Here is a 13,512-nt window from a genome sequence, read left to right as displayed (position 1 = left end):
GTCTTAATATAATAACTCAGCTTTAAATGAGTTTGGTGGCAGGGAAGTCCAAAGTGACTGAACAAGTTTGCAAAGCCAACTAGTCTACAGTGAGACATTTGGTCGTCAAGACAAATAAGTGACACAATCATAACTGTCATAGTCACTTCTGAGGATGGTTGCTATATCTGGAAGTCAGAACAGAGTATTAAAGATTTGTTTGGGCTGTAAAGCCTATCTAAAACTGTAGTACTATAACAATGCAAACTATTCTAATTACAATTTTAAAAACTCAACTATATTAAGAGAAGATTACGGTTAAATTAATGCTATGTTAAACACTTACTCTGAGTTAGGAAATGACTACATTAAGGTCACAATCATATATGTTGTGTTAAACTTTAATTACATGATGACTGTTTCTCCAATAATATATTTTTTCTACAATTTCTGCTTTGTCATAATGATCCAGTATAGGTTTTTACTTGTTCATAAAATAACTTTTCCTCTTAAGAATTTTTCCCTACTTAAAAATGGCTGCATTGTTTTGCTGAAACACTTTAAAAAATATTTTTTCAGGCAGGGACAAAGTAGAGAAAATGTCAGTCTGACAAAAAGAAAAGGAGGACTTGTGGCACCTTAGAGACTAACAAATTTATTTATTTATGAAAAACTATAGAGAGAAGCAATATGACCTTAATTCACTGCTTCATCTTCCTATTATAATGAGTTCTGTTTTTAAAGAACTGTCCCACTCTGGAAAACTTCAGTTGGGTTTTGGAAAAATAAACTTTCTAAATTGTCATATCTTAATGATATCTAGACAGTAGTAAAAAGAAGCTCTGATCATCCTTTTCTTCCTTTTTGATTTATTCAGCAATATCTCATGACATCATGAACACTGGATTGTGGCATTACTGAATGATTTAGGAAGAGGCCCAAAACCCAGTTGAAGTGCAATAATTTCACTGAAATTTTGTCACTTATCCTTTAGTAAAGAAGTGAGGTTGGCAAGTCATCAGTCAGATGAGCAAGTATGCAGGCATGTGGGGCTCTGTAGGTTATTGAAGAATGGAATATTCCAGTTAATACTTTATCCGGGAATAAAATGTTTGCTAGAGGTACAGGCATACACTGAGCTTTGCTTGAGGAAGTCTAAATATCAGTTTACTAAATGGCTCAGGGGACATAATGAAATGTTGGGAAATCAGTATTCTGATTTCAGGGAACACTTCTGAATTTCAGATCATGTTTTGGATAATCTGCATTCACCTGTATATGACTTTAGACTTTGCTTTTAATTTATATTATAACAGGGAAAAACTGGCCTCTGGCCTTGGCTTATTTTTATTTAAATATCTTTAATTACTGTAAGAGCTAACAACTGATTCTAGTGGGATTGCTCTCCTGCTCTTTAGTAATTGCTTAATTTGTGAAATGTGTTATAATTCTGCCTTACTTTCAAATCTTTGCTTTCCTGCTGGAGGTTAAAAGGGAATGGGTAAGTATACTGTATGACTGTTAGAAAGTCTGCACAATCTTTTAATACATTTTTATAAATATAGCTTTGTTACTGTCAAGTTACATATTTTTTCAATTTATCTGGGGTAACATTTTTGAGACTTAAGTCCCATTGTTTAAAGTTACTTAAGCTCTTAAGTGCCTACATCACTTAAGCATTCAAAAAAAATAGCCATGTCATGCTTCTAAAAGGTGTAAGTCAATTATAGTTTTTGGAGAGTAACAGTTTGCAAGCTTATGTGTTAAGGTATGTCTAAGATCCTATATGGGCTGGCCTTATGACCGTTTAAATGCAAGTTAAACTCTGATTAAACTTTCAGCTTGTCTAGGCCAACCAGCATGGACTGGGGTAAAATTAACCGATAAAAATCATGTTTTAATGTAGGTGAAGGCCTATAGTACTGTGATTTGGATTGGTCCATGCTGACTGGTGAGCACTATATAGCTACAACTGGGATCCTGCCTCACTTGTAACTACTAATATTTTAAGGGAACACAGTTAAAGCATGGTTCAGTCTGACAGTGCAGCCAAGATTTAGGCTGTGTTACCACGTTCCTGAACCATGCTACCGCCTTGGACTTCAACAGGGCTGCAACATGGTTTGAAGAGTTGGTTGAAACACTGTTTTCCCTGTGAGACTGAACTGAGCTTTAACTGGTCTCCAGCTCTCTAGTAATTTAAATTCATTTTCCACCTTTGCTGTAATGTATGTGTGGAACTGCAGGATAAGTGTGGAAGGGGGCATTTAATTTTTAGGGTGTAGACAAATCACCAAAGGGTTCAGGAAGTATGTACCAGATACAGATGTTGGCTCTCTATAATACTGGGATATTTTGTTATATATTCATGGTCTGCCATAGAATCTGAATGCATGATGGGAATACAGGTGAGAGTTGAGTTAAAGTACGTCAAATAAACTTTTTATTTATGTTCTTTCTGTTGTTTAACTTTTTCATTTTTATCTTTAACTTGGAGTTTTTGGCTTTCCAAGTGCCTTAAAGTTTAAACATTTTTTTAAAGATTATTTTTGTATAAATTGAATTGATAATTATTTACAGCCTTACCTTGCATTTGTCTTGGATTGATGATACTTTTGAACCTAGACAGCCCCTTCCATTCCAGGCTCCCTCTCAAACTGATAAATTTCTAACTTCTATTTTATTACCACTCTATATGGAGGAATGCTGTTTATCTTTCCTTTTGGGTGGATATTTCTCTAGCGGAGTGGATGTTAATGAGTTCATTTGTTTTCCTTTGGGTTGGGCATCTTTCCATCCCCTCCCCTAGCACCAAGCTGAAGTTCCTCAGCAGATTCTGATGGCACTAACCATATCCTATATACTTCAGTGTTTTGGAATGAACTTGCAAGTAATTCCATGAAGAACACTCGGATTATTGATCTTAGTGGCCTGGGTATTAGAGGAACGTAATTCAGGATCAAATAGCTCAATTTCTGCCCAGAGCCTAAAGCAATTTCATAATAATGCATAGTAGTCTGTAGTCAGTTTTGTCAACTGATGGCGATGGAAATGATTATTATTGTTTGTAACATGTCAGAGCCTATGCCTGTTGTGTTAGGTACTGCACAAACATAAGGAGATGGTCACTGCCTGGAAGATCTTACATTCTGGGTAGTAGCAGGGGTTTCATTAATCTCAGAAGCAAATCTAAGATGAAATTCAGCTTTTGGGAAAGTAGATTTTAAAAAGAAATGGATAGTGTTCTGGCTGATAGAATATATGGCTGAAAAAAGATATATAATGGTAGCATTTGTTTTCAATCTGATTAAATGCCAGAGGTAACTGGATCTTTTTTTTTTTTTGTCATTGAGTGTTCTTCCTGTGAAGTCTTACAAAAGCTTCTTCTTTGAAGTTATACAATGCTATACTTTAAACTTTTAAACACCTACCCTCTATAAAGCTGGGAAATCATAATTTTTTGTAAAGTGTAAAAGATGGCTTTTCATGCTTATAGAATATTTCAAAAAATGAATGTTGATTGAAGAAACGGAAATTTCATCCGCATGATTGGACTATTTAAAGAATTTGTAGAGTTTTCAATTCTGCTTAAAGAAACCTTTAATCAATTTTTACAATCATTCTTGTACATTTCTCACCTACTTGTGCAAAAATTTAAGTCATTTAGGCAACTGTGTCAGTGTGGTCCATTTTTAAGAAGCCCTTTTTTAACAGGTTAAAAAGACTGATTGTGACCTATTATTGCTGAACTTATTTATTATTGATTTCGGTCATCACCTTGGCAATTCCCAAAGATTGCAAATGATGTGCAAATGTTACTACAGTTTGAATTACTCAACTTGAAGAGTCATATGCTGATATTTACTCCGCGCCCCCCCCCCACTCCGTTTGGCAAGATTCGTCCTCTACAGTGACCTTCCGTCACGCAGAATGCCATCTCAACATAGTATTTAGTGCTGCTGCAGTGTAAATTTTGCTCTGCACTGCAGCAAAGTCACATTGGACTAGTCAAGCATGCAGTCCGTTTATTTCTGTGTTTGCTGTGAATTAATAGAACTGAGGCAGAGAGAGGCCCAACACAAAGCAGAAATAATGAATTGTTTTATGCGAACTGAAGAGTATGGGATACGAACAGTAGCAGACAGGCAAAAAGTCAACACATGGCCTAAGGCAGAGTGATCTATCAGCTGTAGAGGGGAATAGTCTAGAGACAGTTGCAACCAGAAGCATTACTATTTCAAATTAAGTAGCTTCCATGCAAAAGAATTTTTCCATCCTTACTCTAGATTTGCAGAAGTGTTTGCAGTGATTCTGTAAAGTGATTCCTTGGAATGATCCCAAGTCAGCTTCTGGCTACATCGTGATCCACAATGTGCGAGCAAATCACATTGCTCCTGTTCTTGAAGAGCAATGGAGATTTGCAATGTGCACGTAGGTGGGATCCAGCTGTCTGTGCAGGCTTTGAAAGCCAGAACTGACCTGTGCTCACTCACTCTGGAAGTATTCCCCTTTAGTCTCACAAATGTTGTGTGAGGTAAAGCACACCACGCTATTGTGAACTGCACTGGCTGCACTGGCATTCAGATGGGTCCACAGGCATCACCAACGAGCTTTTCAGGCTCTCAAAGGTGCATTCCACTACCATTTTGCAGCTACTCTGTACTTGCATTTTCTTTTTCTTAGGTCAGCAATGTTGGGATACAGCTTTGAGCCACATTGGGAGCGGGGTCCCCCAAAGTAACTGTGGGGACAGAAACACTGTACACAACCAAGTTTTTTCTGGGGCATGAAGTCCCTTCACGGTACAATCCTGAGCGCCCTGGTGTCATGAACCTTTCCTGTGTCCAACATAGGTGTTCATGAACCAACCTTTGTGGTCCACTGAGCCTTGGAGAATGAGTGAGTGAATAGTAACCTTTTTGGTTCACGTATTGACTAGCTCCTTTTAATGGAAGTATTGGAATGTGTGTTCCTTCGATGGTGCCTACAGAGTTTGGAAACCACATCCTCTGAAATCCTGCTATAATTTCAGGGACTTTAATTATGGCAGCCACTCATGGGTAGATTGTAGTTTTGATAGCATGACAAACCTGTACAACTGTCACCCTGACAGTTGACTTCTCAACCATGAACTTGTTTGCAATTGACCAGCAGCTATGAGGTATTGTCAGCATCCAAAGGGTAATAGCCACCTCCTTCTGTACTGGTATGGATTTCTGAAACTGAGTGGTCTGCACTGAAGGGTTGGTGCAAGCAACTTGCACAACTCCATGGAGATCTGCTTCCTCATTCGGAATTTCTGCAGCCGCTGGTCATCATCCCAGGTTTCCCAGATGATGTGGTCCCACCACACTATGCTGTTTGTCTGGAACTAGGGTCAGCAGTCCACCCATGGGTATACTGTTGCAATCCCAGCATTCAACACATCTGTTCCTTGGAAGCCTAGTAGATATTTGTTTGCCCTTTTGGTCAGTTGTCTTCAGCATTTCAAATTTTTCTGACCCATTCTATCCATTATCTGGTACTGGCCTGCATGAATATTAGTCCCACAAGCAGTAGCAGGAGAAGAACCACATTGTGGACTTGCTCCTTGGCTTCGGCGCAGTTTGGCAAAAGGGAGAGGTGAGAGAACACGCAGCAAAGCGGTTCCCAGAGCATCTCCTATGACACAAAGGACTTTGGGACACTGTCCCTGAAATAGCACTACTGTCGTGTACCAAAAAGGGGCAGCATGGATGCAGGTATATGCCTGTACACAGCATATACTCTTGCGCAACCAGAATATGTGGCTTCTGTGGGGATAAAAGGTACGTGTTCTAGCAGTATATGGACAAGTGCTCAGGGAAGTGCGCAAGTGTAGACATAGCCTGAGATTTAGGCAGTCTTTTCTTTTTCTGTCCCATGCAAATATTTGAATTTGGGAAAGTATTAATTATGAAAAGGATGACTTTGCATGACAGTACTCATACCATTACATGTTTATGTATGCTGTATAAAGAACAGCTGAGTATTTAAAAAAATTATCCAATTTTGTAACAAAATTTTGAGTTTACAGTAACTGGAGAAAACTAATCAACTATGAATGGCAGCTGGATTTTTAAGTAAAAATGTTTCTAATGTTTTCTGAATCTTGTTATTTAATGTACTTACAGGTGGATGAAAGCCAGACTGGAGAACCTGGGTGGCTTGGAGGAGAACTGAAGGGAAAGACTGGATGGTTCCCTGCAAACTATGCAGAGAAAATACCTGACAACGAAGTTCCAACCTCTGCAAAACCAGTAGTTGACACTACCGTTGCACCTAAAGTTTCTTTGCGTGAAACACCCCCAACTCCGGCAGCTCCAGCTTTGACAGAATCTACTGCAACCACCAACAACTGGGCAGACTTCAGTTCAACGTATGTTTGCTGGTGGTTATCTCTAGGAGTCCAAACCAGTACTGTGGGTTTTCAAGCAGTTAATTTGTGTCCAGTTAAAATTCATTACATTTCTCATCCACTGAGATTGTGTCAGCAGTTAACCTGGCAAATGAGATATTTTCAGGAAACTAGGCAGCACACTGTAAATCAGGAAGGATTATTCATCTTCAGTAAGACAGAGCTCCCATCATAATTGTTTTCCCTTTAGTAAACATTTTTTCCTCAACTGGACAGGCCACAAAATTTTTTTTGTTTGTTTTTTTTGTTTTTCTGTGGGTTTTTTTAATTTTAAATTAGGCCTTCCAATCCAAAGGCATGCTTTCACCATATCCTCTTAAGCAATCAAGAAGACAAGTACAAAAGCTTGCCCATCTGGCACTTTTCCCTGACCACATTCAGAATTATATTACAGCAGAAATTCCAGCATGACATTCTCCATTTGTTTATATACCAAATATGTGAGAGAGCAGAGTTGACACCTTCTCTTACTTCATTGTTACCAGTTTGTACTTTACATTAAGATGCTGCTGCTGCTGCTAAAGTCAACCAGTTTATTGTTATACAATAGTACTCCCCTGGTGCGCCTGATGCTGTACACGTGTAAGACAAGTTTCATGTCCCAAAGATCATATAAACAAAATGTATGTAGGTTTTATCAGGACAGGTTAGTCTACTATGTAAATAATTGGTTAATCATTTTGTTTAATGAGATAAGGTGTTTTACAATTAGAAGTATGTATTTTACTGAAATATTTGAGTACTTAACACACATTGCTTTAAAAAGTTTTTACCCAAGAGATCACAATAGTTCTGAAAAAATACCACCAAGTTTAAATGATTTTATGTTGCTCTCTGGACAACTTTTTTTCTGAAAAAGCAATAATATAAAAAAATTAAAACTGAGCTTCCCACTTATTTTTATTTTTTTGCTATCTAAAGAAAAGTAGCTCAAGACAAAACTATTCTAGTTTTAAGTGAATACTATGCATTTTTATAACCTTGCATAAAAATCACGGTCTGATTTTGTATTTTATTTTCTACCAATTAGTCTCTACTCCAGAGCTTATCACGTATGATGTTTGTACAGTGCTTAGCACAGTGGGGCCCAATCTGGCTTTGGCCCTCAGGCACTATTACAGTGTAAATGCTTAATAATAATTAATGAATATTTAAGTAAGGACACATGAGCCAGGAATAGAAATTCACATTTAAGGTGGACACTTTCTCTTTATACTGTTAGTTTCTTTCAATTAACCTAATGGGTTTGTTAAGGCACAGATGACGATGTGACAACATATAACCAAAATCATGGAAATCAGTTAGTCTCTACATTTTAGTGGCAGTTTTCCATTTTGCAAGCCACTGATAGTGATGGGACTGAATGAACACCTCAATCTGCTGGCTGATTATTTTATTTAAAATTGGCCCAGCCATTGGTGTGGTGACTGTACAAAACTGAATAAAATCCATACTAATTAGAACTAGTTTCCAATCTAAAATCCTCCAAGCCCACTGAAAGTAGGACTCTCCCACCACTTTCCCCACTCACTTAGTTGTCCTTCCCATAAGCAGCCTGGGAAAATAAGTGTGCTTGGCAGCATTATCTGACAGCAAGGGGGAAGGGGAAAAGGGTAATGTTTCGGGGGCCCTGGAGACAGTAAACAAAATGGCTGGCATTAATTGGACAGTCCAATTAAATTATACATACCTAAGGTCCCTTCCTAAAGATCCAACTGGGTCTCAAAGAGGTCCTGGCTCTGAACGATCCCAGCCTCCCTGTCTTCAGTGATTTCTCCTCATCTTCCAGTTCAAGGGAGCCACGCACTGCAAGTTGTGAGCTGTCCACTGTCGTTGGCAGGAAGGGGGGTGGTTCCTGGCTCGGTCCGACAACAAACAGTTTGTTATACGGGCCTGTCTAAGGGGCAACACCAGACTTCAGTCTGTGCGCCTTTGTCTTCTGGTAAGCCTGCCGCAGCTCCTTCCCCATTGCCTGGCATTGGCCCTCATCCCTGCTATACCCCTGGGCCTCAGTGCCCTTAGTGTACACTTCCCTTGTACACCTCTTTATTCCTGTGCAAATTCTGTAGCTGTGACCGCACGCATACTTCTCTACCCCACCTTCACATCAAGGAAATCTAGGATCTTTTTCCTAGACTGTACAGTGGCATGAGGATAAAGTAGACTTATGCTTGTCCAACCTTGGCAAGTACACTTGTACTAGCAGGAAAAAGAGGCGTTTCCAAAATATATTGGTGTCTTTAGGGGGTAGGGGGTTGACTTGGTGTCACTATGATGCCTCGGCGGCATTGTTCAAAAATTTGACAGAATGGGCACTGCTGAGGGGACAGGTGCTAGAGGACTATTTGTACTGGTACAGGTACTTCTGCATCCACACAAGCATCATGCCAGTAAAACTATACTAGTAGAGGGCTTGTGTCACTTGAGGAACTGGTTTAACTTGGGTGGTAAAAGTTTAGGGATTTTTTTGGCAGGACTCAATACTGTGCTGACAGAAGGCAAGTTTTGCTGTTACTACTTTGTAGTGTAGACCAGGCCAGGAAGTGAACAAAGCTGAGCTTTGGCAGACCCACAGGGGTGAAATGTCCTGTCTCGGTCTCACTCTTCCCCTCCTCCACCCCACCTGTTTACTGTGTAGAGCTGTTAACTCATACATGTCAGCTGATGTCAACTCCTATATTATGATGAGAGAGGTAGCTGGGACTCAACTATTCAGGGCTTTTTAGACTTTAGGGTTCTATACTAGCTAGTGAAAACGTAGACAATTATCTGTAACTTTGTAATTACAGAAGCAAAAAAAATTCAATTAAAAATTAATATATTTAGTTCATAGATCTTTGTCTACTTAAAACTACAGATGTGCACTGAGCTTTAAAAATACATAGTTTCGACAGTTAGCACCCAGAGCTTGCACACTGGGGGAAAAAGAAATTGCACCAATGAAGTCTAAACAATAAGGAATAAGGCAGGAGATTGAGAGCAGGTAATCATGGTTAAATGGTAATGAAAAGGTGGTTGAAAGTGGGTTCTAATAATCATTTTATAGGATGAGAGGTGATGTTCAAAGGATAAGTGATAACATGAAAAAAATCACTCAGAGTTGACAAAGGAAGACTTTAAAAGTCAACATTACACCTGATGGGGCAAAGGAGTAAACAGAAGTGGAACTATTAGAGCCTTAAAAGTGAGAATGAGGAGTGTGAATTTGATGCAGAAAGGGAGGAGGAAGTCAATGACCCATCTAGATATGTGGCGCAATCTGCATGGAGCAGCAGGAGAGGAAGATTAATATATTTTATCAAATGTGTAATTAAACTAAATCTGCTGTACAGTATAGAGTGCCCTGCAGTTGAAATGTTATTGTATAGGACGTGAGTAAGCGGGAGTGGGGGTGGAGGGAAGTAAATCGTGTGAACAGCTAGCATTAGTGAACAAGAAGCAGCAAGTGCATGTGACGCTTACCTTTTTAAGGGGAAATATGCAGTCAGAGTAAATCCACATATGGTAACTTCGAACACAGTACAAAGACACTTTACACCTAGCAGAAAATCAATTATAAGGGATTCTTCTAGAATACATACACAGTGTCTTCATTTGAAATTTTTGGTGTGAGCAAGTTTTCTTTTCAGCAGAATGCAATAATCACTGCAATCAAAAATGAAGATTATATAGTCTGCCTTATTTTCAGGTGGCCGACCAGCACTAGTGAGAAACCAGAGACTGATAATTGGGATGCTTGGGCAGCTCAACCTTCTCTGACTGTTCCAAGTGCAGGGCAGGTGAGGCAGAGATCAGCCTTCACCCCAGCCACTGTTACTGGATCATCGCCTTCTCCTGTCTTGGGGCAGGTAAGTGGCTATATCTGCAGAAATCATACTTAGCCTAACGTTTTCGCTTTCGCAACGCAATGACAAAACAGTAATTGACCAGCCCTTGCAACATTCCTCTAAGGGAGGTAAAGTATTTCAAGATGAAGACGTCAAACAAAGCCATGTGGGAAGTGCAATTTGGCATTCTAGGAGTTCTCAAGTAGAGCTGGGTGAAATTTTTTGGACAAAAAATTTGTCAAAAAAATTCGTTTTGGTCAACCTCAAACTATTTGTGAATTTGACACACATTCACCAAATAGTTTTAGGCAGGAAAAAAATGTTCAGGTTAGATTCCCAAAATGTGGTAAAGAAGAGTAGGAGGTGATGGTGGTGTCCCCCTTTATAACTCTTATCCCAGTGATTACTGTACTCAATTGGTTTATGGGGGTTAAAACCCGAGTTTCCTGCTCTGGAGCAACGATTTGAACCCAGGTCTCCCACTCCCAGCTTTGTACCCTAACCAATTGGGTTGCATCTCTCTCATTTTTTCCTTCTGATGCTGTTCCATTTTTTATTAAATGCTTGAATAAATTGGGCCAGAAAGAACAACTCTGTAGTCTGGTGATGAGGACAGTCACCTGGGGGGGGAGTGATCTGGACTCAAATCTCTGCTTCGGAGTGGGGATTCAAACCTGAGTCTCTCACACCTCAGGTGAGGGAGTTAGACCAGCGGTTAGAAGTTTTATCAGGAGACCAGCATCAACACCTTTTCCTCCTCCAATCGTTTTGTGAATCTAGCTCTTAAAAAATGTCTGGAAACAAAATGTTTTGGGTCAAACTAGCTTTGATTTGCATAATTTTTGTCTTCATTTTTAAATTCATTTCAACCCAATTCGCAAACTTTTTAAAAAATTTTTCCAGAACTTCCAGAGAACCGAAAAATCAGTTATTCTCTCAGCTCTATTCCTGAACCCAAATCCTGTGCTCAATCTGTTAGATCAGTGCCTCAACACTGGCTGAAAAATATGTAGTGCTGGTACATAGACATAGCATTCTGAGATGTGCTAGACATGTAAACCCCGAAAAAGCAAGTAGAATGCAAGATGGCATAATGAATAAGCTATAGCAAAAAGATTCTCTTTATGTACACTTTTTTTGTGAGATTTACTATAAGCCCTTGGGGCAAGGCTTGTTTTTATATTTACAGTGTGTAGAAAAATTATTAAATATCTTACAGGAGTGTATGCACCAGGCACTTTTAATTAATACAAATATAGAAATACTGGTGGACTGTGTTAATATATCCATTTGATTGTATTTTTTTTAAAATGATCTGTTTGGCTTTATTTGAGTAAAAAGCTTATTTTAATTGAAACAGTCAACACATAGATCTGTGTCTATAAATGAATGTTGTAAGTGAATACCTCTATTTAGTTAGTTAGTTTTAGCAGCCTTCTTTGCAAAAGACTCTACATGATTCACTTTTCTTTTCTTACCACAATAGGGTGAAAAAGTAGAGGGCCTTCAAGCACAGGCCTTGTATCCTTGGAGAGCCAAAAAAGACAACCACCTCAATTTTAACAAAAATGATATCATCACAGTTCTGGAACAGCAAGACATGTGGTGGTTTGGAGAGGTCCAAGGTCAAAAGGGATGGTTTCCGAAATCATATGTGAAACTCATTTCAGGCCCCATAAGAAAGTCGACAAGGTATTTTGTTTGGTTGCTTTTGTTAGAATTAGCAGCATTTTTATTTAATAATTAATATTATGTTGTTCCTATTTAAAATGTGTGTACTTGTATGTTTGTTTTTAAAATGTTGCCTCTGAAAAGTGACTTTATTAAAATGGCATTGTGTAGCCATATTTGTGTCTCTGGTTTCAGATCGGTGTGGCTCAGTTTACAAATAAAATGATGAGCTTTGGTTTTTGGCTTCCTCTTCTTTAACTTCCAGTCCTACCTGCAAACTCAGCTTGGGATATGAAAGCAAAGCTGGATTCTTCCTGCATCATGTATCGCCAACAACAATTCTGCATTTAGAGTTTAGCTAACAATTCTGTTGATGCACGAGTGGGAACAGAATTCAGGTTATTCTCCTGTAGCTGTTTCGGCTACACAATGCCAACAAGACGAAAAAGTAGCAAAATCTTATTTAAGTTGATAAAATAAGTAGAAATTGAAATATGTATGGGGTAGGGCTATTGACTAAAGAGGTGCCACTTTCCTGTATTCACTTTACTAACAAACAGAGTTTTGTAAGATTGTAATCTAATACAATACATCGTGTGAAAACAACGTTCTAGTTGATAATGAAAACTAGAATGAATTTTACATTTTTCTGTTGGGGAGCATTGCAGTTTTTGCTTTCAATCCAGTTATGATTTTAAACTGTATTTTGTCATGCTGAGGTTTAAAACTTAAAATTTACTATCATTTTGCTTTACAAGTTGAGATAGTTTGTTCATGGATATAGCTTTTAGTGTATTTTTTTATTAAAACATTTAGTTTGTTTTGTTAAATTTAGAGAAATTAAAGTATTTAATATTTTCTCTTTAAGCATGGATTCTGGTTCTTCAGAAAGTCCTGCTAGTCTAAAGAGAGTAACATCACCAGCAACTAAACCTGCTATGTCAGGTGAAGGTAAGAATTTGAAATGAATGGCGTTAGTATCATCTTACTGTATAGTTTAATAAAAGAAATTCTCTAATAATAAGTACAAGTTCAGAGCCAGATCCAATGGGAGTTAGTGGTACTCAGTACCATTGCAGGATCAAGCCCTGTTACTTTACAAAGTAAGAACTTGAATTACCTCCAGAATTAATTATGACTACAAGGCTATGTCCTGCATGTTTTGTAAAACTGCTCATTTCCATAAGAATAATATGTTTCTAATTAACTTAGGTACATTAATTTATGCAGTGTCATTTATAAGCAGTCAAGAATCGGTCCCATATTTCTGATTGTTTCTAGCCTTCTGTCTACAATAGGAAGGGCCCAGCATTTGAAAATGCATAAAGGATGTATTTTCTTTTAAGATACACTGTGTGTGTATATGCAGCATATGGCATGTAAAAACATGCGTACATGCTTCAAGATAGGCAAGGATATTAATTAAATTAATAAGTTGGCTCCCAAAATTTTAGTTTTTCATTCGCAATGTTTCTTTGTGAATAAATTGAATCCTGCAGTGCCTGTTTTCCTATTTAAATGTGGGATAGACCAAAACTCTCCACCTCTTAGGAAGGGAAGACAAATCAGTGCTGATCCCATCATGAGGAAAGGGATAAT

General features: G+C 38.3%; 1 protein-coding gene across 5 annotated transcripts in view; it reads left to right on the top strand.

The window, feature by feature from the left end:
• Nucleotides 1–13,512, top strand: part of ITSN1 (intersectin 1) — a 227,687-nt gene that overhangs the window by 145,120 nt on the left and 69,055 nt on the right. For 4 of the 5 annotated variants that reach the window (XM_074970371.1, XM_074970381.1, XM_074970401.1 and 1 more), the window contains 5 exons: nucleotides 1,466–1,480; nucleotides 6,132–6,376; nucleotides 10,104–10,263; nucleotides 11,729–11,934; nucleotides 12,782–12,864. In XM_074970371.1, coding sequence (XP_074826472.1) covers nucleotides 1,466–1,480; nucleotides 6,132–6,376; nucleotides 10,104–10,263; nucleotides 11,729–11,934; nucleotides 12,782–12,864 — 709 coding nt within the window. The remainder of the gene's footprint in view (nucleotides 1–1,465; nucleotides 1,481–6,131; nucleotides 6,377–10,103; nucleotides 10,264–11,728; nucleotides 11,935–12,781; nucleotides 12,865–13,512) is intronic. The other variant, XM_074970391.1, reaches the window with a different exon arrangement.

This window comes from Natator depressus, chromosome 1 (genome assembly GCF_965152275.1).
Source record: "Natator depressus isolate rNatDep1 chromosome 1, rNatDep2.hap1, whole genome shotgun sequence".
Taxonomy (NCBI): Eukaryota; Metazoa; Chordata; order Testudines; family Cheloniidae; genus Natator; species Natator depressus.
This window is presented reverse-complemented; position numbering and strand designations above follow the sequence as displayed.